Below are 27,344 nucleotides of genomic sequence, written 5' to 3' on the forward strand. Positions count from 1 at the left end.
TCACGGTTGGATGTAACTTTGCACCTTGCCAAAGCCATGGTACACTGCAGGTGGGGTAGATTTTAACTCAGTCCAGAATCATTCCCTTTCTACATTTTGTTTTATAAAACAAACACTCAATGGCCACTTAGGTACAGTACACCTTTCCTTTGAAGATAGAACTCCCCTATGCCCCCAGAGCAGACATGGATTCAACAAGGTGCCAGCAACATTCCTTAGATATGCCGGTCCATGTTGACATGATAGCATTGCACACACAGTTTACAGATTTGTTGGCTCACATTCATGTGGCTCACATTTCACTACATCCCAAAGATGCTCTATTGGATGAAGGCCTGGTGGCTTTGGAGATCATTGTAGTACAATGAACTCATGGTCCTGTATTTTTGCTGATAGAAGCCATTAGAAGAAAGGAATAATGTGGCAATAACAGGATGTTTCATGACGGTGGCGAATCCAGGGGTGAGCTATCAGGGCAATCGACTCTACTCCATAATACTTCTGTCCTCTCATTTTACTGGCCAATACATAGTATCACTGTATCACAGCAGTTAGAGAGACAGCAGGAACTGCAGCCTCCCTGGAACCTCCCCAGCCCAACACACAGCAGACATCTCTCCCCCCAAATCCACTCCTGCTTCATTGTCAGAAACCACAAACAAGATGTGTCATTTAAACAACGATCAACTGCTATTACTATGCCTAAAATAGGTTAGGAAAACATTTCCATTATACCACCAACACCAGACTGGACCATTGGCACAATGCTGGATGGAACCAGAGACTTAAATTTTGACCGGTATCCGGACTCTGGGTCGACAGCACTTAGGTCGAAGCACATTAGGTCAACAGTGACTAGGTCGACACCAGAAATAGGTTGACACTGCCATTAGGTTGACATTAACACGATCCATGTGGACTACAATTAGGAACGGTAAGCTGTGCTGCTGAGCGCAGTGAGGCACCTTGCCCGAACGCGAGGGAACACGATGTACTAATTGGGGTTCCCGGTCACTTTACGAAGAAAACGACACCAAAAAAATAGGAATTTAATACCTACTGGTAATTCCTTTTCTAGTAGTCCGCAGTGGATACTGGGAAGACATTAGTACCATGGGGGTATAGATCGGGTCCAATGGAGCCTGGCATTTTAAGAACTTTCAAGAGTTCCTTTTGGAATTACTCCAGTTTGTTCTGAATCACAATTACTTTTTATTCAATAATCACTTCCATATTCAGACCAGGGGTACAGCCATGGGGGCGGCATGCGCTCCCACATATGCGAACCTATTTCTAGGCTGGTGGGAACAGGAAATAGTATTCAATGGCAATCAAGAGGAATACACCGATCATATTATAATCTGGATACGCTATATAGACGATATCTTTATGATCTGGGATGATACTCAGGACAAATTGGATCAGTACATCCTCTCCCTCAACGACAACCAGATAAATATGAAGTTTACATATACCAGTAGTAAATCCAGTATCCCATTCCTTGATCTAAGGATATATCGGGATGACACCAATATCATAGCAACAGAAATCTTCAGAAAAGCAACCTCAACCAATAGCCTGCTCCACTCAACCAGCAGTCATTTCCCACCAACAATCAGGAACATCCCCAAGGGCGAATTCCTTAGATTAAAAAGGAACTGCACAGAAGAGTCCATTTTTCAGACTAAAAGCATTGAACTGGCAGGAAGGTTGAAGGAGAGGGGATATAGCAATAGGCTGATCAAAAGAGCTAAATCTGAAGTTCAAAACGTTTGGGACGCCTTGATCTTTCCAGCAGAAAAAGACAAAAAAGACAAAAACAAAAATTGGAAGGACGCTAGAAAGATCCTGCAATCCCACTGGCACATCTTGAGAATGGATGAGGACCTTTCAGATCATATTGGCAAGAATATCAATATGAGCTGGAGAAGGGCACCAAACCTAAAAGATAAACTAGTAAAAAGTCACTTCTCACATACTCCGAAGCCAAGACCCCTCAAAGGCAGTTACCCGTGTAGCAGCTGTAAGCTGTGCCCACACATCACTAATCTGATGGAGGTCACGGCCAGATTCAATCAAAAGATTGCAGTTAGAGATTTCTTTAACTGCAGGACAGAAAATGTGATCTATTGCATTACATGACCTTGCAACCTGAGGTATGTGGGCATGACATCTCGTATGCTCAAAATAAGGGCGCTTGAACATATCGGTACAGTCAGGAACGCCAAATCTGACTTAGACAAATTCAAGAAGCTCACCACGGTTGCCAGACATTTTTTACAATTTCATAACAGCCGAACAGAGGATCTGAGCATCTCTGGCCTGGAACATATCAAGATGGGTTTGAGAGGAGGAGATTACAGTATGGCACTCAAGAAGAAGGAATCCGAGTGGATTTTAAAACTGGACACACTCATGCCCAAAGGCCTAAACGAATGCATAAATTACAGCATCTTTTTACAAACCTAGTCATCAGATTATCCTATATATACTTCTCTCTCCATCCCGTCCTCCGCTAATTATCCTAGGTCAATAATTAGACAGTTTCCCCGTCTTGCTCACGCCTCATCACCCCATCCTACTCTCCACATCACCCACACCTCTTATACCCACCAATAGGTTTTCCCAACAGGTTTCCCCCCTTTTTTTCCCACCCCATCCTTTCGCCCAGCCCTTCCCAATCCCTCCCTCTTCCCCCCCCTTTTCCTCAGCCCCTCCTCTCACCTCACCCCCTTTTTCCCCCCAATTCCCCCCCCTTTCCTCAGCCCCTCCTCTCACCTCACCCCCTTTCTTCCCCCCCCTTTCCTCAGCCCTCCTCTCACCTCACCCCCTTTCTCCCCCCCCCTTTTATCCCCCCCTTGCCCCTCCTTCTTCCACCTTACAAACCCACTCACAACCCCAACCCCCCCTTTTTTTTTTTTCCTCCTCTTCCCCCCTCCCCTTCACCCCCTCCCCTTTTTCCCCCTCCCCCCTTTCCCCCCCTCCTCCTCCCCAAATTCCCTCACATCTTCACTCATCATCGTTTTGTTTTTCTCACACGTTTGTAGTGCAGCACTTTTATTAACCACATTTTGTACACACCTTCTATTCATCCATCCCCTTTACACCCGCACCAGCTTGTCACCCCTCTCATCCCCGTCCTTTTTTCCTCCATCCATACACTGTGACAGCACCACTCCCCTTCTATCATCACCCCAATCATTTTTTCACTAGATTACCTACAATTCACCAATTACGCACCACACATCGATGTTTACATGCATATAGTCACCGTCACCCTCACACATTTAACATATCATTATAACATATCCAACCAAGCTTATACACCATCCACTTTCCATATTCACACCACATTTCCTCCATTCATCCATCCCTCACACATCCTCGCTGTCCCCCACCAACCCAGCCTTTTTCTTTCAACACCCCATATTCCGGGTTTTTCTCAGGACACCCCAGCTTTCCTTTTCCTTCCCCCTCTTTAAATTCCACTGGTCTCATTCACTAATTCCATTAAACACCACTTTTTTCCCCCTCGTCTTGCCAGTACATTACAGAAGCCTTTCCCTTTTCTTGTTTCCCCTTTTCCCTCTTCCAAAATGGCCACACTGATTATTTATCCCATTGGTCCAGCCAACAGTCCATCAATCAATATACCCACATGATAGGTTAACAAAATACTCTTATACTGGCCACAGGAGAGCAGCAGAGAGAGGCTCTCGTGACCAAGCCTACCAGGTGAAACGTACATCGAGAGACGTCATTCGGTGACGTCACCGCGGCAACGCCCAGTCCGGAAGCGGGCGGCCGCGATCATCACTGCCAGCGGGTGAACTCCGGGGACTCCAGGACAAAACTGTAGGTATACACTGTGGCTGCGGTAATACACACTAGACCACCAGGTTCTGACTGTTTCCTCCGCTAGAATTGCTTACTCCTGCAGCGGGTGTAGTACTGCTGACCGCCGGTCAGCTTACCGACGCCGGGATCCCGGCAGCATACAGTCGCCGGTATCCCGGCGGGGAGGGGCGAGTGCAGCAAGCCCCTTGCGGGCTCGCTGCGCTGCGGGCTCGGTGACGACCTCTGGTCGCCACGGGTTCTATTCCCACTCTATGGGTGTCGTGGACACCCACGAGTGGAAATAGTCCCTGTTGGTCGGCATGCCGACCGTCGGGATAGTGACCAGTCGGGCTGGTGGAGAAAGTCATGTGACTGTCGGTCAGCTGACCAGCGGTCACATGAATACCACCCCCTGCAGCAGCACAGTACATTTGCAGGAGCCCTGTGTACAGCATTTCACACAGGATTATTAGCAATTTATACCAGATCACTTCCCTGCTTATGCCTAATGGATATCAATCAGATTCATGCTATTCATCTATGATATTATCATATATATAGATATATATTTTCTTGTACACATATATTTCTGTGTTTATGCCAAATAGATCTTATGCTATCTTTATTTATGACAATTTTCAAGATTATGCAATAGGGTTGAATGCATTCTCGTGAGCCAGCCTTGAGCTCTAAATCCACACATCCTTTCTTTATTAATTTTGGTTCTGGTCTATGAATTAAGCAAAATTATTTAATAAGTGACATACCATTTACTTGAATTGCATGATATTTCATTATTGATTTTTCAGCTGAGGACTCCTTTGCATAGTTTAAATTCTGAATTAGCTCTGAATTTGCAGAGCATCAATTGCATTTTATTGTGATTCCCTGTGATTCCCTTACTTCACAGTGCTTTACAGCGAGCCTTGGTGGATATCATTTAACCCACAACTATGAATTTTCATTTTTTATAAATGTATTTTCATTTATTTTTATTTTCATGTTTATTCTCTTCAGGTTTCTGTTTTACATTCTTCAATTCTTTACACACTCTCTCATCTGGAAATACCATTTCAGACTATTCATAGTCCTGATTTATGTAAAGTACAGAAAATAGAAGTGCCCCCCCCCCCCTCCCCCTTCAATAACGGCCCACGGCCATACTACCCTGAATACCCCCGATCTTGGAAGCTAAGCAGGTATGGCCTGGTCAGTATTAGGAAGGGAAACCTGAGAATACCAGGTGCAGTGGGCCTTTTTTCAAGGAGACCTTCACTTTGTTCTCACTATTTTTTTCTATCCTCTTTGCATTAACCTTGAGCTCAACCTTGATTAATATTTGAATTATTAGTACCCATGCATTCTAATATTTTGACATATATATCCTAGGCATGCACAGTGATGTACTGGATACCCTTAATCCCACACAACCAGTCGGTACCCTTAATCACTTTCTCTGATATTTTCACCTTTTTAATCATCTTGTACCTCATTTGCTAAAAAGGTTAAACAAGATTTATACACAATAGAAAAACAGTCATTAGACACGATTCTTAACTTGTTTTTCACATACCAATCTTTTATTCAAGAAACAATTAAAGGTTAAGTTTTATTTCATTCTCATATTTTCAAACACATATACTGTACCATACTGATAACAAATGAGTGCTCCCAAACAAGGGTTTTTTGTCTCTCTCTTCTTCCAAACTTTAAGAAATCGTTAGTGTGTGCTAGCTCCTCCCCTCTATGCCCCTCCTACAAGACTCAGTCTAGGAAAACTGTGCCCGAGGAGACGGACATACCTGGAGAGAAGAAATAACACTGAAGCGGTGAGTCAGCGAACCAACACACAATAACAAGATAGCAGTGCTAACCAGAACAGAGGAAAGCAATATTAACTACAACAAGGATAGCAATGCTAACCAACAGGAACAAGGCCAGCAACAGCAGACCCAAACCAGAAAACTTACAACAAGGTAAGCAGGAACACGAAGCACTGAGGCAGGCGCCCAGTATCCACTACGGACTACGAGAAAAGGAATTCCTGGTAGGTATTAAATTCCTATTTTCACTAACATCCTAGTGGATACTTGGATGACATTAGTACTATGGGGATGTCCCAAAGCTCCCAGAACGGGTGGGAGAGTGCTGAGACCCCTGCAAAACCGCCTGACCAAAATGAAGGTAATCTTTGGCCAAGGTATCGAACCTATATAACCTCACAAATGTGTTCGACTCAGACCAAGTAGCTGCATGGCACAACTGTAAGGCCTAAACGCCCCGGGCAGCCACCCAGGAAGAACACACTGACCTTGTGTAGTGGGCCTGAATAGAACTCGGCATCGGCAATGCTGACGAAGAATAGGATTGTGGAATGGTCAACCTGAGCCAACGAGCAATGGACAGCTTATAAGCCAGACATCCAATCTTGGTAGCATCATAAAGGACAAATGCGAGTCAGACTTCCTGTGATGAGCTGTCCTCTTGACGGAAACCCTCAAAGCCCGCACAACGTCAAGGACTTTGGAGCAACCGATGTGTCAGACAATACAGGAACCACAATCTGTTGATTTATGTGAAAAGCCGATACTACTTTCGGCAAAAACTGCGGGTGAGTCCAGAGCTCTGCCTGATCCTCGTGAAATATCTAAGCTCTTACAGGATAAGGCCCCCAATTCTGACACATGTCCTGCAGAGGCTAAATCCAGTAACATGACAGTCTCCCAAGTAAGATATTTCAAGTCCACCCTGTGCAAGGGGTCAAACCAGTCCAACTGGAGAAAGGTCAGGACCACAGTGAGATCCCACGTAGTCGTGGGAGGGACAAAGGGCGGTTGAATGCGAAGAACACCCTTCAGGAATGTGTGTTCTTCCGAAGTACAGCTAGACGCTTCTGGAAGAAGATGGAGAGAGCCGAAATCTGAACTTTGATGGAACCTAACCTTAGGCCCATATCTACTCCTGCTTGCAGGAAGAGCAGACAATGGCCAAGTTGAAATCCCACAGGAAAATATCTTCTACCCTCACACCAAGAAACAGATTTCTTTCAGATCCAGTGGTAATGTTTTGACACAAACACCTTACGGGTCTGGACCATAGTCGAAATAACCTTGGAGGGAAGTTCTTTTTCTGGCTAGAACCTCTCTCTCTCTCAACCTCCCAGCCGTCAAACGTAGCTGCAAAAAGTCTAGATAGACGAACTTCCCTTGTAGAAGAAGGTCTTGATGAGCGGCAGAGACCAGGGCTTTTCCAGAGACATCGTCAGGAGGTCTGCATGCCAGGTCCGTCGAGGCCAATCTGGGCAATTAGAATTTCCTGAATGCTTTCCCTTTTGAGTCTTTTCAGAACTCTTGGTATGAGAGGGATCGGAGGAAACAGGTACACAAACTGGTAAGTCCACGGTGCCATCAGAGCATCCACAGCAGAATCCTGCGGATCCCTTGTTCTGGAATAGTAACGATGGAGCTTCTTGCGGTCAGCAGCCCTGATTAAGAAATAATCCACAGATTTTCTAGGAGGCTGTCTTACTTGTCTGGTAGTAACCAGCTCTGTATTAATATTTGTAATTATTACTTGAAATGATTCTAACCACTTCTGGCACTTGTACACTACTACCCTGCAAAGGTAGAGAACACTGAATATATAGGAGGAGAGACCCCCCCTGTGAAAGGGAATACAATGTGTTGTATCAGGTACACACAGCCTTTATTGCCAGACATTCTTTCAGCAGAAAAACACACAGTGCAGTGAAATGACACAGGAAACCCCAGTCTGAATGGAGTGACACAGAGAGGAATGAGACCAGCACACAATACCAAGTCAAAACACTGCTCTGCTGAGTATAAATCAAAGCCTTAGTAAGGCAGTAAGGCAGATTATGGTATATTAACCTATATGCTCTCCCCCTTACTATAAAACCCCCTGTATCAGTACAACTTGTAATTTAGCAGGGTCTGTAGAGGAGCAGTGCTTGCATGCAGCCTGGAGGTCATCAGCAGCTGGAAATGGCGCGCGGTCCCTCACAGTTCATACCGGCTGTATATATGACATTTGTGTAAAATAAGGAGCTTAATAACCCCATTTACCTCTATGTCAGTCTGGGGTCCGCAGCTCGCAGCCAGGTGACTGCCGCACCCTTGTGCCACCATGTTCACCGGCGACCCACTAACCGGGACCCTGGTGTCTGTACTTCCCGCACCACGTATTTGGCATCTGTTAGGGGTGGTGGCATGCTGCCAGCGTGGGCACACACCCTGGGAGCATGAGAAAAAGCACCTCAGGAGCACAGTGTCCTGACAGCGGGGATACGAACCATTAACTCTATAGGAAGTTGGCTCGGTCCCCCCTATGTCCCACGACGCAGGGAGACTGGTTGCCAACCAGTGCTGCCTGAAAATAACAAACTAATTAAAAGATTAGAAGAAAACTCTCTGGAGCTTCAGAGGAATGCACCCGGTTCCTTGGGCACATTTTTCTAAACTGAGTCTGCTAGGAGGGGCATAAAAGGGAGGAGCCAGCACACACTAATGATTTCTTAAAGTGCCAGGCTCCAATGGACACGATCTATACCCCCATGGTACTGTCATCCCAGTATCCACTAGGACGTTAGAGAAAACATAAAAAAAACTCGTCAACCTTTTTCTATGTCAACCTTGTTCATGTTGACCTAATCGCCGTGTCAAACTACTCACTGTCGACCAATAGGTGTCAACCTGTGTGTCGACCTAGACGCAGTCTACCCCGAGTCCCACACCCATTTTGAACACCAATATGTTTTCTGTGGATATTCCAGTGTACAGATGCAAGATAAAAGTAATAACAAGATAAAAGTAATAACAAATGATGCAAGATAAAAGTAATAACAAATGATGGTTCCGATACGAAAACTAAAAGTCTTTGCAGATAGTGAGATAGTTCACATTTTTGTTTTTTTAAACTTCCTAAGGAATCTTACAAACCTACCCTGTATTTTGCTCCACGCTTCTTCAATTTGTACAGGAATGCCCCAATAGTTCACAACTGAGCAGTTCTTAAATGCAATCAATCAGAAAATTCTAGGGTTATGGCAGTAGCACTCTGCTTGTTTACAGAGGCGATTCCCAGTAATAGAAACAAATAACGCTCCTCTAACACTATGTGACAAAATCAGTTTAATAGTAAAGGCTGGAATATCAGCTTTTGTTTACAGTATAACACATGGAATGCAACTGGTTTCAGAACATAATCCTTGGCACATGTAAGACGATCACACAGGATGTGACATCTTGGTGTATAAGCCACTGTCAAAATCCAGGGCTACATCAGATTGTTGTTAAACTGAGTGTGAGCCCTTTACAAAATCAGTCAGTACTGCTTTCAGTAATGAACATATTCTGCAGGCTATAGAGCTCAATATTAGAATTTTATGTACAGGGAATGTCTTTGCAGGACATGGAAACAGATCAGCGTGTGTAAGCATCCAATATTAAGTTAACTGAAAAAAAAAACATTTTGATAAATATTGTACCAAAAACAACCCCTATATGTCACACAGACAAGTAACAATTTACCTCGAGATATTCCATAGATCTCTTCTGCTATCCTGGCAGCTTCTTTCCGGTTCCCTCGGACAATATAAAAATGAGTGAGCAGAGCCAAGGAAACTTTGATTAAAAGTTTAAAGCAGAAGAGAGCAAATATTGCAACATAAATATTGGTGAAAGCCAGAAGGATAGAACTTCTCTCCATTGTAGCTACCACTCCAGCTGAAAAGCTTTCGCTGTAGCTGTCTATTTTTGGCATCTGAAGGTCTATTTTAGAACTTTCCACTGCTTGTTGCCTTCAGAGAACGATCTTCATTAAGCAAAAGAAAAAGTACAATACAGGTTGCCTTATGTGGAACAGCTGCTAAGAGCATTCAGAAATATACATTTTAGGAATTTGCCAGAAGCGAAAATTGTGTGTTCTCAAAAGGAAGCAGTGTTTTATACCCCCACTAGATTTCCAGATGTAATGCTCGGCAGAATCCGGACAAACGTCAGACAACCAAAGGTTAAAATTCAGAGCAGGTTGCCAGCAAACCCAGGAGTCAGGAACAAAGTAAGGAGACAAATATAAAATGGGTATAAAAACAAGGCAGATGAAATGCAGACAGCTAAAGCACTGGCAGGAAACCATCCCTGGCTCAGAGGGTTAGCAGTTGATTTACCGACGGACACAACACCGACGGTCATAATCTCGACAGCCATTGACTGACGGTCAAAATGCTGACATGGTCAAAATACTGACATTAGTTATGCTGACATGTTCAAAATGTTGAGTCAGAATACAGACATTTGAAATGCTGACATTTTTTTAAGGAATTTCCCCCCCAAAACAGACTTGTTCATACTTTACCATCCCAGTGGACCTGGAGGGGGAATAAAATTGTGTGCCGAGCACAGAGAGGCACGGGGCACGAAGCGACATGACGCAGTACACTTAGACGGTATCCATGTCGACCTATGTCATCATTGACAGAAAAAAAAATATGAAAACCTTGTGTTGGTATTTTGACATGTCGGCATCTCAAATGGCGGTATTCTGGCTATGTCTGCATTTTGATCATGTCAACATAATGAAAGTCGGAATTTTGCCCGTAGGTCAATGGCTGTCGGGATTATTACCATCGGTAAATCATACTGAACCCACTCAGAGAACCATTGTTTATTCTTAAGGGTCTTGGATGGCTCCAGGACTTCTCACAATGAATTCACCACTACGCACATGAGCGTGACAGAACAAGGATCAGGAAGTGGGAAAAGTAATCCTGACACCTGGATAGTCTATCCTATACAACAATAAAGGCAAGCACACAGATAGACAAAACATCAGACAGATCAAGACACAAGGAAGATACACAAACGAGTAACAAGATAGCTATTGGTCTAGATTTGTCCTGCTCATACTATAGCCCAGTAGTTCCCAAACTTTTTTGAAAAACGGTGTCGGCCTAGAGCATCAGAATTTTTTCCAGGGCACCCCTAGGCCAAAAGTTTCATATTGAGAAATTTAGAAAGAAATATTAAATTAAGTAAATTGTGTTTATAGGGGGTGGTCTTCAGTTTGCCGGCTGTCGGGAACCTGGCGCATAGTATACTGGCCCCTGAATCCCGACAGCCGGCATACCGACATCTTTTCTCCCTCTTGGGGGTCTACGACCCCCCTGAAGGGAGAATAGATAGCGCGCCACCGTGCCCGCAAGGGGCTCATTTGCGCTCGCCCAGCTGTCGGTATGCCGGCTGCCGGCATACCCTACTAAACCCTTTATAGGTTATCCTTCAGTTCAATTGTGTGGTGAGTGACAAGATTTGTTTCTGTTCATCCACATATTTTATGATTGGCAGCCGTCAGCACTGGTTTTGCCTATTATATTGACCATAAATAATTTTAATTGGTCCTGGACCACCAATCCAAGGCACCCCTGCAAGTGTCCTAAGGCACCCTAGGGTGCCACGGCACACAGTTTGAGAACCACAGCTGTAGCCTAAAGACATCAGGACACAGGGCATAGCAAAACAGCCAAACATTAATCCTGTACACTGGAATGCTGCAATCACACGCATAAACCATCACTGGTGTGGAGATTAAAGAAGTCAAACACCAACTGAGTCTAGAGCCAAAGGAGCAGAAGTAAAAGCAGAGGTGTTGGGTTTACTTCCCTGCACAAGTTGGTAAACAATGCCACCCATGTAAAAGCTCCCAGAAACAAATTGCTTGCTATCGTGTTTATATAATTAAAAAGTCAAATGTACACACAATGTATTTTGTGGCATAAAAGTTACAGTACTTATATTATTACCCATTGTAAAGTCCTACTTTGTTGAACAGAAGTGATGGCAAAGAAAAAAAAAAATGTCCTAATAAGCCACCAACATTCTGTGATACTATGTTTAATAAATAATATTACTTTCAGAATTTATTTTTTGGGATAAAGAAAGAATAAATGGAATCTTTATTGTGATGTTTCAGACAATTTCACAGGCTAATTTTGTTCCTTAATGTTGCAATTGAAATATTTCCACAGGGCAATGTAGAGACCAGTGGAGGGAGGAGCCTGGAGTTTGAGTTATAAAAGAGATGTTCACATTGGAACAGATGGCACTGCTTGCTGTGTGAAATGCATTTCCAATCCTTTATATTCCAGCAGATCACGTATCAGCTAAATACTCAGTGCATAGCAAGGTAGGGAGCTTCCTAGCAGTAAGTCCATAATCAAATGGATGACCAAATAATAGTGGGGATGGGATGGTGGTTAAAGGTAAAATGGGATATGTTGAACGAGCATCACCAATACACATGCTCTTTCCTCAGTGTATAGATTTCCCTTAGACTTGCCCCTACCTGCAGGGCTAATTGCATGGCATGTTATCGCTTATCAATCTCACACTAGACATCTAAAATAATTTATGCCTTCTGAAATCCTAAGAATTGTCATTAATAAATAGCAATAGAGACCAGAGGGTCTCAAACGTGGTCCTCAAGGCACCCAAATGGTCCAGCTTTTAGGTATATCCACGGCTAAGCACAGATGGTTAAATCAAATTGACTAAGGGGCTAAATAAGTCACCTGTGGCCAAGCATGGATATACCTTTAAACCTGGACCGTTGCAGTGTCTTGATGACCGTGTTGGAGAACCTCTGCCATACACTATTGCATAAACTTGGCAGCCAGTTAACGTGTACATACTGTGGGCCTGATTAAGATTTGTACAAAAACGTTGTGGTTTACATACAAATGCAATGGTTAGTCGTCTGTGCATATGCTGAACAGGTCTGCAAATATTGCACGCAGAAATATTCAAAATGGTGTAGTGTACCCCCGTGTAGTAGATGTGACGGGCACAGGGTCTGCATCATTGGACACAGACTTCCTAGATCCGGCTGACTGGATCTGACAGCTTACACAGTCTGACTGTGGTCTGCTACCATAAAAAGTTGCGAGCGATGGTCGCGATGGTGATGCAGCACTCCGATCTCAGATGCATGAGGCCTTTATCTCCTACAGATGCCTCCTACAGCATTTGCATTTTTTTTTGTACGATATTGCACAGCTGCTTTCTTGATACAGATCAGAATCAGACCCTGTGCAATGACATGCAAACGGTGCTCTTCGCTGACTTCTGACTGGTTGGTGCATAAAAGACTGCATATTGGGAAAGGCACAATGATGGTATGACCTGAATAAATGTAAACAATTTGTCAGTTTTAGGAAAGAGTTCAGGGTGCGGAGCCCCTTGAATTGGTGTGGCCTGGCGGCTTTGGGGCATCACATTGTAATACTTAAACTAACTTTTTTTTAGCATCTAATTATTTTTCTACCTATGTAAAACCTTTAAAAATTTCTAATTATTATTTCTCACCAACGTAACACTCTTTGGGGGTAATTCCAAGTTGATCGCAGCAGGAAATTTTTTAGCAGTTGGGCAAAACCATGTGCACTGCAGGGGAGGCAGATATAACATGTGCAGAAAGAGTTAGATTTGTGTGGGTTATTTTGTTTCTGTGCAGGGTAAATACTGGCTGCTTTATTTTTACACTGCAAATTAGATTGCAGATTGAACACACCCCACCCAAATCTAACTCTCTCTGCACATGTTATATCTGCCTCCCCCGCAGTGCACATGGTTTTGCCCAACTGCTAAAAAAAATTCCTGCTGCGATCAACTTGGAATTACCCCCTTAGCACATAGCTTCTGCTTCTTACTTATGTAACACTTATTTACACTTTAACCTCTCACGACTGTGATGAATTGGGGCAGTTGATCTGTGCTGACCTGACTTGGTGGGGTCCCATGTCCTGGACTTGAACCTTAGTGTTAAGGACCCAGGTGAGGTCACCTGATCGTGGTTGGTGGGCTCATATTCTTGGCCATAAATTATGCTGAGCATCTCAAATTAGCTCTATTGCAAAGATTATAATTATTCTGATTAGTACTTAGTACTAAAGAGCGGATAAGTAGCATGCCGCACTTTCTGGTTATCTGTATTTCTCTTACGTCCTAGAGGATACTTGGGTCCACATTAGTACCATGGGGTATAGACGGGTCCACTAGGAGCCTTGGGCATTTTAAGAAATCAATAGTGTGCACTGACTCCTCCCTCTATGCCCCTCCTACCAAACTCAGTTTAGAAAATGTGCCTGGAGGAGCTGGTCACGCTTAGGGAAGCTCCTGAAGAGTTTTCTGCATTTATTTTCTGTTTGTGGTTTTCAGGCAGGTCTGATTGGCACCAGACTGCCTGCTTCGTGGGACTTAGGGGGGAGAATGGCCCAACTTCCTAAAGAGTTAATGATCCCGTTTCTCCACTGACAGGACACTGAGCTCGTAAGGTAGTCACTCGCAAGCCCCGCAATGGCGAGCGTACCCTCCCGCAGCACACCGCCACCCCTAACAGAGCCAGAGGAGTGCGAGTACAGCGCCGGCGTCCTGGTTAGCAGGTCACAGGCAGGAATGGCGGCACAAGGGTAGGAGCGCAGCTTGGAGTGCAGGCTGCGCTCCAGGAGGCTCAGAGGACATACACAGACGTGTGTCCCGCTGTGAGGGGAGCGCTGAGCCACCAATGCATACCCACACTGGCTATCATACCTCTGTTAGGCATAAAAATGACATCAGGCCAGTATAAAAAAAAGGGACTTAGTGTGGTGACCCGGCTAAGTTTCACTTGGCTACAAGGGCGCTGTGTGGCCTGCTCCAATTTCTGTGTCTCCCTGAGGCTCTGTGTGGGTTAAACTGTGTTTTCACCTTCTGTCTGTGGGGGGGGGGGGGGGGGGGGTCCTTTCATGTTACCATGTCCAGGGACTGTGTTTCCTGCACAGCAGAGTGTCTTACCTCCCCCGGAGACTCTCTACCCTGTACTCAGGATGGTGCACATTCTCAGGCTAGTGGGGCAGAACCCCCATGGTTAGCTTCCATTAAAGGGATGATATCTAATATTTCTACTAAATTATCCCATAATGAGAAAGAGACAATTCTTAACAGTCTATGGATGACCTGATGAATAGAGATTCAGTTCCCATAGCAGCATCTCAAACATCCATTATTTGCCCACAAAAGCGTACTCTGGCCCCGCTCATGCAGGATGATACTGATTACATCAGATCCAGAGGAGTGTGAAGTGGATGCGAGTGGGGGGATGCGGTCCTGTCACGAAGAATACAGGCCCTGATAGAGGCTATCAGAAATGTCCTGCACATTCCTGACAAGACCTCGGAGGTAGAGGGGAAATCTTATTTTAATGTAAAAAAGAAATCCTCAGCTACTTTTCCTGCATCAAAGGAATTGAATGGCCTGTTTGAAGAAATTTGGGCTAACTGACAAAAAATTGCAGATCCCTAAAAGGTTAATTACATCCTTTCCCTTTCCTCTGGAAGATAGAAAGAAATGGGAAAACGCGCAGATGGTGGACGCATCGGTATCTAGGTAGTCACGTAAGATAGTCTTACCTGTTCCTGGGGCAGCATCCTTAAAGGACACAGCTGACCGCAAGAATGAGAATACTCTCAAATCATTATACACTGCTGCTGGGGTGGCACAGAGACCCACTATTGCTTGCTCATGGATCACTAAAGCCATTGCAAAGTGGTCAGGTAACCTAATTGACGAATTGGATACCTTACCCAGGGGGGAGATAGTTTTACTTCTGCAGCATATTCAAGACTCTGCTAACTTTATGTAGGAGACCATATAGGAAATTGGTTTGCTCAATGCACGCACCACTGCCATGGCAGTGTCAGTACGCAGGGGCTTGTGGCTACGCCAGTGATTGCAGATGCGGATTCCAGAAAAGGCGTGGAAAACCTACCATTCACAGGTGAGGCCCTTTTTGGAAATGAAGTGGATATCCAAGGCTACGGTGGGTATGTCTACGTACCTTCCTTCCGCAGCACCCCCAGCTAGTAAAACCTACTCTGCTCCAACTCTGCAGTTCTTTTGGACAGCAAAATTTAAAGGCAAATCCAAAGGTTCTTCTACAGCCTTCAAAAGGTAATAGAGGTAAACCCAGAAAGCTAGCAGCTGCAGGTTCTCAGGAACAGACCTCCGGCTCTGCTTCCTCAAAGCCTTCAGCATGACGGTGGTCCGCATTGCCTGGAAAACAGGCAGGTGGGAGCTCGGTTACATTATTTCAGTCACGTTTGGGCAACATCTTGCCAGGATCCCTGGGTCACAGACCTGATCACGCAGGGATACAGACTGGAGTTTCAGGAACTCCCACCTCACAGATTCTTCAAATCAGGCTTACCAGCTACTCTGGAAGAAAGTATGACTTTACAGGCAGCAATTCAAAAACTGGTACAGACTCAGGTCATTTTTCCAGTTCCACTTCAACTACAAAACAAGGGTTATAACTCAAACCTGTTTGTGGTACCAAAACCGGACGGTTCGGTAAGGCCCACTTTAAACCTCAAATCACTGAACCCGTATTTAAGGGTGTTCAAAATAAAGATGGAGTCTCTGAGAGCGGTGATCTCAACGCTGGAGGAGGGGGAATTCCTGGTGTCTCTGGACATCAGGGATGCGTACCTTCATATTCCGATTTGGCTGCCTTATCAGGCTTATCTAAGGTTTGCACTACAGGACTGTCACTACCAGTTTCAGGCCCTGCCATTTGGCCTCTCCACGGCACCAAGGGTATTCACCAAGGGAATGGCAGAGATGATGTTTCTCCTTCGCAAGCAGGAAATGAACATAATACCGTACCTGGACAACCTGCTGATAAAAGCACCTTCCAGGGAGAGGTTGTTGGACAGCATTGACCTCTCAACCCAACTACTTCAGGATCACAGATGGATTCTGAACCTACCAAAATCCCATCTGGAACCAAAACAGAGGCTTCAGTTTCTGGGGATGATACTGGATACAGAGGAATAGAAGGTATTCCTTCCGTTGGAAAAGGCATTGGTAATTCAGTCAGTCAATGGTGCGTGATGTCCTAAAATCAGCCCAGATATCGGCGCATCTATGCATTCACCTTCTGGGGAAGATGGTCGCCTCTTACGAGGCTCTGCAGTACGGAAGGTTTCATGCGAGGCCCTTCCAGCTGGATATGCTGGACAAATGGTCTGGATCGCTTCTTCACATGCACCTGAGGATACGTCTGCCACCAAAAGCCAGGATTTCTCTTCTGTGGTGGCTTCAGACTTCTCAGTTCCAAGTAAAATGGTCAAGTCAGAAAACCATTCTTCCGATCAACATTCTGGAACATACACAACGCCCTGCTCTTTGCATCGCATCTTCTTCAAAATCACGCCATTCAGGTTCAGTCGGCTAATGTGACGGCAGCAACGCACATAAACCGACAGGGCGGAATGAAGAGCAGAGCAGCAATGTCAGAGGTAACAAGAATTCTCCTCTGGGCAGAAAGACACGCGGTGGCACTGTTGCCAATCTTCATTCCGGGAGCAGATAACTGGGAAGCGGACTTCCTCAGCAGACATGACCTCCACCCGGGAGAGTGGGGCCTTTACCCAATGGTGTTCGAGTCCTTAACACGACCTGATGGCCTCTCGTCTCAACAAGAAGCTAAAGCAGTATTGTTCCAGGTTGAGGGATCTGCAAGCAGTGGCGATGGACGCTCCGGTGACTCCATGGGTCTACCAGATGGTTTGCATGTTTTCACCTCTTCCACTGATCCCAAGAATTCTCAAAAGAATAAAAAAAAAGGGAAAAGGTTCAAGCATTTCTCATTGCTCTGGATTGGCCAAGAAGGGCCTGGTACGCGGATTTACTGGAGATGCTCCTGGAGTACCCGTGGCCTCTGCCTCCTCGAGAGGATCTTCTACAACAGGGGCTGTGCATCTATCATGACTTACCGCAGCTACGTTTGATAGCATGGAAATTGAGCGTCAAATTCTAGGCATTCCGGACAGGGTTATTCCAACCCTGATCCAATCCCGGAAAGGGGAAACGTCTTAACATTACCACCGTATTTGGTAAAAAATATGTCTCGTGGAGTGAAAACAGGAAAATTTCCTGCAGTGGAATTTCAACTGGGATGTTTTCTCCTTTTTATACAGTCGGGTGTGGATGTGGGCCTACGTTTGGGCTCCTTGAAGGTCCAGATTTCGTCCTTATCCATTTTCTTCCAGAAACAATTGGCTTCCCTCCCTGAGGTTCAGACGTTCTTGAAGGGGGTTCTGCCCTTCCAACCGCCCTTTGTGCCTCCCACAGCACCTTGGGATCCGAACGTGGTGTTGCAGTTCCTACAATCGGAATGGTTTTAGCCTTTACAGGAGGTTGACGTAAAGTTTCTTACGTGGAAGACCGTTACACTATTGGCCTTCGCTTCTGCAAGGTGTGTGTCCTAACTGGGGCCGTTGTCTCTCAATAGTCCCTATTTGATTTTTCATGAAGATAGAGCTGAACTCTAAACTCGTCAGCAATTTCTTCCTAAGGTGGTGTCTGCATTTCATATCAACCAACCTATTGTGGTTCCGGTGCTTACTTACACCTCTTCTACCTCCAAGTCCTTGGATGTTGTGAGGGCTTTGAAGATCTACGTGAAGTGGACAGCTTGTCACAGGAAATCTGACTCACTGTTCTCTAAGATCCCAAGAAAATTGGTTGTCCTGCTTCAAAGCAGTCTATTGCTCGCTGGATCAGGCTTACTATCCAGCATGCTTATTCATCGGCAGGATTGCCGGTTCCTAAAGTACAAACCCACTCTACTAGGTCGGTGGGCTCTTCCTGGGGTGTCTCTGCTTTTCAACTCTGCCGAGCAGCTACTTGGTCGGGTTTGAACACGTTTGCTAAGTTCTACAAGTTCGATACCTTCAGTTTGGTCAATCAATTCTGCAGGAACCTCAGCACTCTGTCACCAGGTTTAGGAGCTTTGGTACATCCCCATGGTACTAATGTGGACCCCAGTATCCTCTAGGACGTAAGAGAAAATAGGATTTTAATTACCTACCGGTAAATCCTTTTCTCGTAGTACGTAGATGATACTGGGCGTCCGCCCAGTGCTTAATTTTTCCTGCACTGTTACTTTGTTAAGTAAGGTTGTTGGTTCAGCTGTTGCTGTTCAAGTTGGTTAGTATGGCTTTCCTCTTGTTTGTGTGTGCTGGTTCGAATCTCATCACTGTTCTGTTACATCCTTCCTCAGGACATGTCCGTCTCCTCGGGCACAGTTTCTAGACCGAGTCTGGTAGGAGGGGCATAGAGGGAGGAGGCAGTGCACACTATTGATTTCTTAAAGTGCCCAAGGCTCCTAGTGGACCAGTCTATACCCCATGACACTAATGTGGACCCCAGTATCCTCTACGGACTACGAGAAAAGGATTTACCGGTAGTGAATTAAAATCCTATTACACGCTAGGCAAAAGGTTGATTTTTCTTTTTTTGCAGGCCAGTTCCAAAGATCAGAAAATACGTACAAACTGCATCAGTGCAGGCCCACTAATGACTAATAATTATTTTTATTTTGTATCTTTAAATATGCTTTACATGCAGAAAGTTTTTTGACTACAGACGATATTCTACTCTTATATACTTTAATTGTTTTTGCACAACTGTTTTTGCCATAGCAACCAGATTTAAGAACAAGGTGAAAACATAGGTTAGATATGGGGGGTATTCAATTAGCTCCAGTAATTTCAGAGCTATTTAATTCACCCCCCTGTGTATTCAATTGCGGGCCGTTTGCGCCTGTTTTTAAGGTATTTTTGGCAATGCCTTTTAATTTTATTTTTTTTGCGAAAAGGCATTCGCAAAAAAATGCCTCAAAATCGGCCAAAATGCTGATCCACATATTTTTCCCTCCTGCCGAATTTTATGCCTAGATGAAAAAATGGCCCTGCTACAGAATAGGGCAAATCCCCATTCGCTCTAAAAATAGCAAAAAGGGACGTTTTTTCACCTAGTTGAATACCCCCCATGGCCAACCTGCGTAAATATGGACAGAGACAGAAGTAAAACAATCAAAGAATTTGTGTAAAAGGGAATTCAAACTACATACAGTAGATGCAGCCATTTCGAATGCTGCATCTTGTCAATTCATCGACTAGTGGGACCACTTTGGGTGAGATTCAACTGTTATATCGTGCCCGATCTCCAGTCTGAAATGACAGGAGACTGCGAAGCGATATTCAATTGATCTGTTTGATCAGCCCTATCGCACCCATTGCAGTTGGGTTTAGCTGCGTAAAGCGGCAAAAACCGACTAAACTAATGGGCGTGATCACAAAAAGTCTTATTTGGGTGCCCAAATTGGTCACTTTTTACACATTCCAGCTCGCCACCCCCACGGAAGCGAGCTGAAATTAAGTTATCGCGCCCTTCGGCAGAAACAATTGAATAGCTGCAGGCACAAACGGGTGCAGGAGGAGGAGGAAACGATTGAATTCCGCCCTTTTTGTATCTGAGAAAGTCACGTGTTTACTACAGTGAATGGCTTGACTTCACTATGATCCCGCCCACAGAATGGCAGCCTGCACTGTGTGCATGTGATGGATAATAGGATTTTGGTACTTACCAGGTAAATCCTTTTCTTTGAATCCATAGGGGGCACTGGAGTACTCTTGGGATATGGACGGGCTTCCGTAGGAACAGCACTGAATATTTAAATTTAGAACACTCCACCCCTCCATATCCCCGAGTACCTCTCAGTGTTTTTTACTGAGCCGAACAGGAACTATAGAGATGTTGACAATGGAGTATTACATATAACATAACTGACAATAACGAAGTTAACACATAACGTTACTGACAACTAAACAGTTGACACCCTAACCAGCACTTGTAATTTGAACCAGTCGGTGAAAGTGTGTTACCATAAGATCCTCAGAACTAACCACAACTAGGTAAAACTGCTCTGGGTGGGCGTCCAGTGCCCCCTATGGATTCAAAGAAAAGGATTTACCTGGTAAGTACCAAAATCCTATTTTCTTTATCATCCACTAGGGGTCACTGGAGTACTCTTGGGACGTACCAAAGCTTCCCCCGTGGGCGGGAGAGCTGTTTGGCACTTGTAACACTAGGCGGCCAAAGCTAGATGCTGATGCCGCAAACGTATCAAACTTGTAAAAGCGCACAAACGTGTGCACTGAAGACCATGTAGCCGCACGGCAAAGCTGCGTCGTAGAAGCCCCACGACCCGCTGCCCATGAAGTTCCCACAGAACGTGTGGAATGAGCGGTTACTGACGTAGGCGGTTGTAACCTAGCATGAAGGTAAGCCTGACGTATGGTCAGTTTTATCAATCTGGATAAGGTTTGTTTAGACGCTGGCCAACCTATCTTGGCAGCATCATAGAGAACAAACAACGTATCCGTCTTACGAACTGAAGACGTTCGGGATACATAAACGCGTAAAGCGCATACCACATCCAGCGTTCCAGAATGTGCTGTCAACACAGGAACTACTATTGGTTGATTGATGTGAAAAGATGACACTACCTTTGGTAAGAAAGCGGGATTCGTCCGAAGTTCCGCTCTGTCATCATGAAATACCAAATACGGTGCCTTGCATGACAAGGCACCCAAATCCGAAACACGCCTTGCCGAAGCTAAGGCTAGGAGAAAAATTGTTTTCCAAGTGAGAAACTTTATATCCACTTGCTGTAAGGGTTCAAAATATGAAGACTGTAAGAACTCCAAAACCAGATTCAAGTCCCATGGCGCTGTAGGTGGAATGAATGGAGGCTGTACCCTGAGTACACCTTGGAGAAAAGTGCGTATAGACGGCAATAGAGCCAATCGTCTTTGAAAGTAAATTGACAAAGCAGATACCTGCATCTTTAGTGTAGATAAACGCAATCCTCCATCTAACCCTGTTTGTAGAAACAACAACAGGCGGCATAACTTGAAAGCTGATGTCGGAAATTTCCGAGCTTCACACCAACCTATATAGGCACGCCATATTCTGTAATAATGAGCTGCCGTAACCGGCTTCCTAGCTCGTAACATGGTTGGTATAACTGAATCTGGAATGCCCTCTCTTCTTAAGAGGGCGGTCTCAACAGCCACCCCGTCAAACGCAGCCGCGCTAAATCGGGGTAAAGGAACGGACCCTGTTGTAACAGGTCTGGACGTAGCGGGAGCGGCCAAGGATCGTCTGCGAGTAATCCTCGGAGATCCGAGAACCAAGCTCTCCGAGGCCAATGAGGCGCCACTAGTATGACTGTGACCGACTCTCTTTTGATCCGTTTTAGCACCAGAGGGAGCAGCGGAAACGGTGGAAACAGATACACAAGACTGTACGGCCACGCGACAGTGAGAGCATCCACCGCCACTGCCTTTGGATCTCTTGTTCTGGACACATACTGGAACGTTTGGTGATTGTGTCGAGACGCCATCAGGTCCACCTGAGGATAACCCCATCGCTGAACCAACATGTGAAACACTTCTGGATTTAATGCTTATTCGCCTGGATGAAAATCCCGACGACTGAGATAATCCGCCTCCCAGTTGTCCACTCCCGGAATGAACACGGCCGACAATATCACCTGGTGGCATTCCGCCCAATTGAGGATTCGAGCTACTTCCCGCATTGCCATGCGGCTTCTCGTTCCTCCTTGTTTGTTGATGTATGCGACTGCCGTCGCATTGTCCGACTGCACTTGGACAGGCTGAGAGCGAAGCATGTGCACTGCTTGTCGTAGCGCATTGTAAATTGCGTGGAGTTCTAGAACATTTATAGACAGCAATTTCTCGTGATCCGCCCAGAGACCCTGGAGCTGACAATTTTGAATTACCGCTCCCCAACCTCTGAGACTGGCGTCCGTAACTAGCGACGATGAAATACGAGAAGTGAGCTGACAGACGTCAGTAGACGCTGTACAGAGATACTCTACAGCCTCAATCATTTGATTTACAAGAATTATCAGGTTTTCGTCATGTAAAGCAGATTTGAGTTCTGTAAGCCATATTATGAGCGCCTTAGTGACCCAAATGCCAACCAATCCAGGTCTTAGCATCACACCTGCTGCTACATACATGGATTTTAACATAGTTTCTATCTTGCGATCTGAAGGATCTTTAAGCGTAGTAGCTGCTGGCACTGGTATGGTTAATTTCTTGGTAAGCTTGGACACGGACGAATCAACTATTGGTGGATTCTCCCATGTACACGTTACCGAGTCTGGAAACGGATAACTAGACTTAAATCTGCGAGGTATAGAAAACCGTTTATCTGGATTCTGTCGTGTTTCTACTAACATCTGATTTAGAGAATCCGACACAGGAAAACTTATTGGCGTCTTCCGCCGTTTCGTAAATACGACCTGATCATTTGTGAGAGGCTCCTCAGTTTCAGGAAACCTCAGAGACTGACGTACCGCTCTGAGGAGATCATCAATGCCGGAACTGTTAAAATCCTCGCCATCTGACTCCACTTCGCCCTCCTCACCCTCATCTTGTTCCGTGAGGTCTGGCATGGAATCGTCAGAATGCAACATAGCAGAAACTGGAAAATCATAAGACATATGAAATTTATCCCGTTTACCCAAAATGGATTTGGACCTTACGCAAAGCTGAGACGCCTCCGGTAGTTCTGACGGTCTCACCCTAGACTCAGACCTTACCGTTTCCCGCTCCTGACGAGCGGCGGTCATTGTAATCTATCCAGTACATTTACTAACATACCCCACGGAGGGTCCGGTGAGGACATTGGTTGTAAAACTGGAGCAGAAATGGTATTCTGAACCGAATCCACAAAACATATTGTACATGTGGTAGATCCATCCGGTAACACACTGCCACAGACTTTGCAATTATGCTTTTTAGTTTTTGCTGGTGCCTTACTCATTATGGCGACAGACAATACAATACACAAAAAACAGACACCTGCACGACTCAGTAAAATAGCAGTAAGGTGTCTCTGTATATAAATCTGGCCAAGTGCAGTACACGTGGCCAGTACTATGAAATGTGATCCCAAATTCCCACTAACACCCCTGCGCCTCCGGTGGAGTAGAGATGTAGTACTGGAACGTTCTGGAATCACAGCAGGAAAACACAGGAAGCATGGTTAAACATGGCTGCCATGCTATGCTTATACATATAATCCTAATGCTGGTTACAACATTCACTGATTATAACCCTGCAAAAAATCCCTGCAGTCTATCATCTGCTGCTGCAGTATTTCGTATGCCGCTTATTGCCCCCTTAACTTATTGCTTGTCCCCCCTGCTCCTGTGTAATGGCTGCCTGCTCTTTTCGAATCAGAGCAGCGGCAGCGCAGCGTGTGGGGCCCCAGCGGGTATCGCCGAGCGCTGTGCTGAGCCCGGGTGAGCCGCGCGTCACCCAGCGGTGGGACCCGGAGCAGTAGCGGCGGCCGGCCCCGTGAGCGAGAGAGCTGCGGCGGCCGGCGGCCTCTGAGCGGCCTGCACGGAGGTCTTGTGCTGAAGACTGTGGCCGTGTGGGGAGGGCGCTGAGTGGGGAGAGCAGCGGCGGGACGGGCGGCCAAGTGGAGCGAGCAGCGGCGGGCGCGAAGCGCTACAATGTCCCCACACCTCGGGGCGGCAGCGGGAGCTGACCGCCCCGTTCACATACCTGTATCCTGCAGTTTGTGAGGAGGCTCCGACGGGGCTTCTGAACAAGCGCCGGCCAGCCTGTGCAGGAGGCTGTGTGTGTGGCTGTGAGGGAGCTCTTTCAGAGAGGCCCGACACGCCCCTGCTGCTATCAGCAGCTGTACTATCCCTGACCCTGCCTTTTGGAAGGGGGAAAGGGATGTAAAATAGAAAAAATAAAAATAAAATAAAAAGAAAAATTCTTCAAAGTAATCGTGACTTCAGTCACAGAGCTGTTGCTACGTCTAGCACAGAAAAACCACTGGGAGGTACTCGGGGATATGGAGGGGTGGAGTGTTCTAAATTTAAATATTCAGTGCTGTTCCTACGGAAGCCCGTCCATATCCCAAGAGTACTCCAGTGACCCCTAGTGGATGATAAAGAAACACTTTACAACTATTTAGTACACATAGAATAAGACCATCAATACCATGTCTGCTTTATACATATTTTTTTATTAGCTCTGTTATCACATTACAAAATGTTGTTGTATAAACAAAGGAGAATAAAAAAAAATTTAAACAGAATTACTGTACATGGAGTGTGTATTCACATAATTCAAAATGTGCATTAGTTCTGTAAACGGTCTCACTGATTATAACATTTACTTCTGTCGTTTGAAGGATATGACTTAGTAATAAAAACAAAAAACAAGTTCTAAAACACCAGTTTACGTTTCTTCATCTATTTATATTATATACTTTCGCTATAGATGTACAGTATCATGGCTTATGTACCTTATTATTTGTTAAAGTCCTTTAAATTGCATAGAGTGCTTTTCAGAAGGGTAGGAGAAGCAATTATACTTTCACTAATAACTTACCAGTGCATAAAAAAATAATACATAAATGGCGAATGAAAGTTACAATTCAATCAACATATGAAATAAAACTATATATAAAAAAGTTTTGATGGCATACCATTAAGATCTATGTTAAAGGTCTAACAGTAAATACTTTTTTCATCTTACAGTTGCATTTAAAATCTTGGTTTTACAACCAATTGCTAGGTTTCTAGGACACTTTGAGGGAATTCAATTACTGACAATGTGCTGCCAACATTGCAAGCTTCCGGCGCTCCTTTTGTAATGTATCGTTGCGCAAAAGCACATGGTGTCCAATGAACTGAGCTGAATACCCCCTTTAAGTGCTGTCACATGAGACTGCTTGAATGCTGGGCTTTTTTTGTCAGCTAGACAATAGCAACCATCAGAAAAACTGTATTACTACCTTGGTGACAAATTAACATAAAGGATCTTTGCACTTCCTACGTAACTGAATTTATTCGGCTCTGAAATGGTTGCATGCAGTTTATTCTCATTCAGTTTTCTCTAGTGGTGGAAGGTATAAGTTCCACATACAAGTTGTTACAGTGCCTTGATGTGAAACCACATTATGGAAAAAGATCAAATAAAACATTCTGAAATTGCAATGGATTCCAACCATGGGCCAGATGTAATGAAGTCCAAGTACGGTGGCCGTAGGGGATGCCGGCTGAACTCAGATGTTTTATTTAAAGGGGCAATCATTTACAAGGCTAAACCATACCTTGTACATGATTGCATCCCGCACGGCCACCAAACTCAGACTTCATTACATCTGGCCCCACGTCTGCTAATAGGATTGCAATAGTTCATGGTAAGATCACGTTATTTTATTTACAGAATGAAAGATTGCACCCCCAAAATAAACAAAAATATACAGATATGTAAGAAGCAACATTGTTTTTTATTTTCAAACACAGAATTCAGTAATTGAGGTTAGTTCAATTAAGCGCAAAGGGGGCATGTTGTAGTAGCAACAGCATTTAAAAGCCAGCAACCCCAGCAGAACTCGCAGCCCAATCTCAAACTAGACTCTGATTTGTGTACATAGCCCTTAAACGCGGGGGCGAGAACAATGCAGATAATTAAATTGATCCAATTGAGTATGTGTATCTATCTCGAAAGCAAGGTCAGACACTCACATAAAGTCACCTGTAGTACATGCTCGGGTGGCCACCACGGTGATAAACACCCAATACACAGCTCAGACGGGTGTGGCACTCACAGGTCTAACAGCGGCGGTAACAGATTGACACGGGAGTCACCCCTGCTACTTCAACATTTCGGTTGTATTTGTTCGTCCCTGACAAAGATTAAATACAACCGAAACGTGTTACTGCCGCTGTTAGACCTGTGAGTGCCACACCCGTCTGAGCTGTGTATATAATTATTTTATTTTTATTTATTTTTAATTCCCACCAGGAGCCCCCAATGACTTTGTGCAATGGGACAGACCACCAGGAGAGGAGGACCGCTGTACCAGCAACATGGTGTAAGAATAGCGGGAAAGGGACTAGGAGGGATGGAATGAAGGAGCAGCAGGAAAGGACTAAGGGTGCATACACACGGTGAGATTCGGACTTATCCGATTCTCACCGTGCGACAGGGGGCCGGGTCGGCACTTAGCCAGTATCGCAAGCACATAATAACTGTGCTTGCGATGCTGGCTATGTGCGATTTCAATCCTGACTATCTCTTCTATAGAGATAGTCAGGATTGACTTGCCTGCACAGCCTATTTTTTCTTCCGATGCCGACCGCGCGGGGCCGCGCATCGGCATCGGATCGGGATCGCAAGGTGACTGTCACCTTGCGATCTGCACTATATTTTCTTCCGATTCTGACTATATAGTCAGAATCGGAAGAAAATATCTTACCGTGTGTACACACCTTTAGAGGAGACCCACTGTATACCAGGACAATTTACTAGTAGTATACAGATGTTCATTCTGCCTTTAGAAAAGTTATTTTATATTGTAACTTTACAGAAAATAATAGCTGTGATAATGAGATTACATTTAACTCCGCTTCTTAAAGGCCACCTCCACTTTTGGTTTCAGAACTGCACTATCATATAATAACGCTAGCCAAAGACATAGGGGCTCCAATGAAAAACAAAAAGGTGGAGAGGGGAAGTGGTGATCGGGAGCAGCAATCACAAGCCA

General features: G+C 45.0%; 1 protein-coding gene across 4 annotated transcripts in view; it reads right to left on the reverse strand.

The window, feature by feature from the left end:
• Positions 1 to 9,861, reverse strand: part of ASB11 (ankyrin repeat and SOCS box containing 11) — a 96,134-nt gene extending 86,273 nt beyond the window's left edge. The window contains exon 1 of one of the 4 annotated variants that reach the window (XM_063955787.1): positions 9,387 to 9,861. In XM_063955787.1, the coding sequence (XP_063811857.1) occupies positions 9,387 to 9,618 (232 nt within the window). In that variant the 5' untranslated portion in view covers positions 9,619 to 9,861. The remainder of the gene's footprint in view (positions 1 to 9,386) is intronic. The other 3 variants (XM_063955788.1, XM_063955790.1, XM_063955791.1) reach the window with 3 other exon arrangements.
• Positions 9,862 to 27,344: the final 17,483 nt, after the last annotated feature.

The sequence above is a fragment of the Pseudophryne corroboree genome, chromosome 2 (assembly GCF_028390025.1).
Source record: "Pseudophryne corroboree isolate aPseCor3 chromosome 2, aPseCor3.hap2, whole genome shotgun sequence".
In the NCBI taxonomy this organism is placed as follows: Eukaryota; Metazoa; Chordata; class Amphibia; order Anura; family Myobatrachidae; genus Pseudophryne; species Pseudophryne corroboree.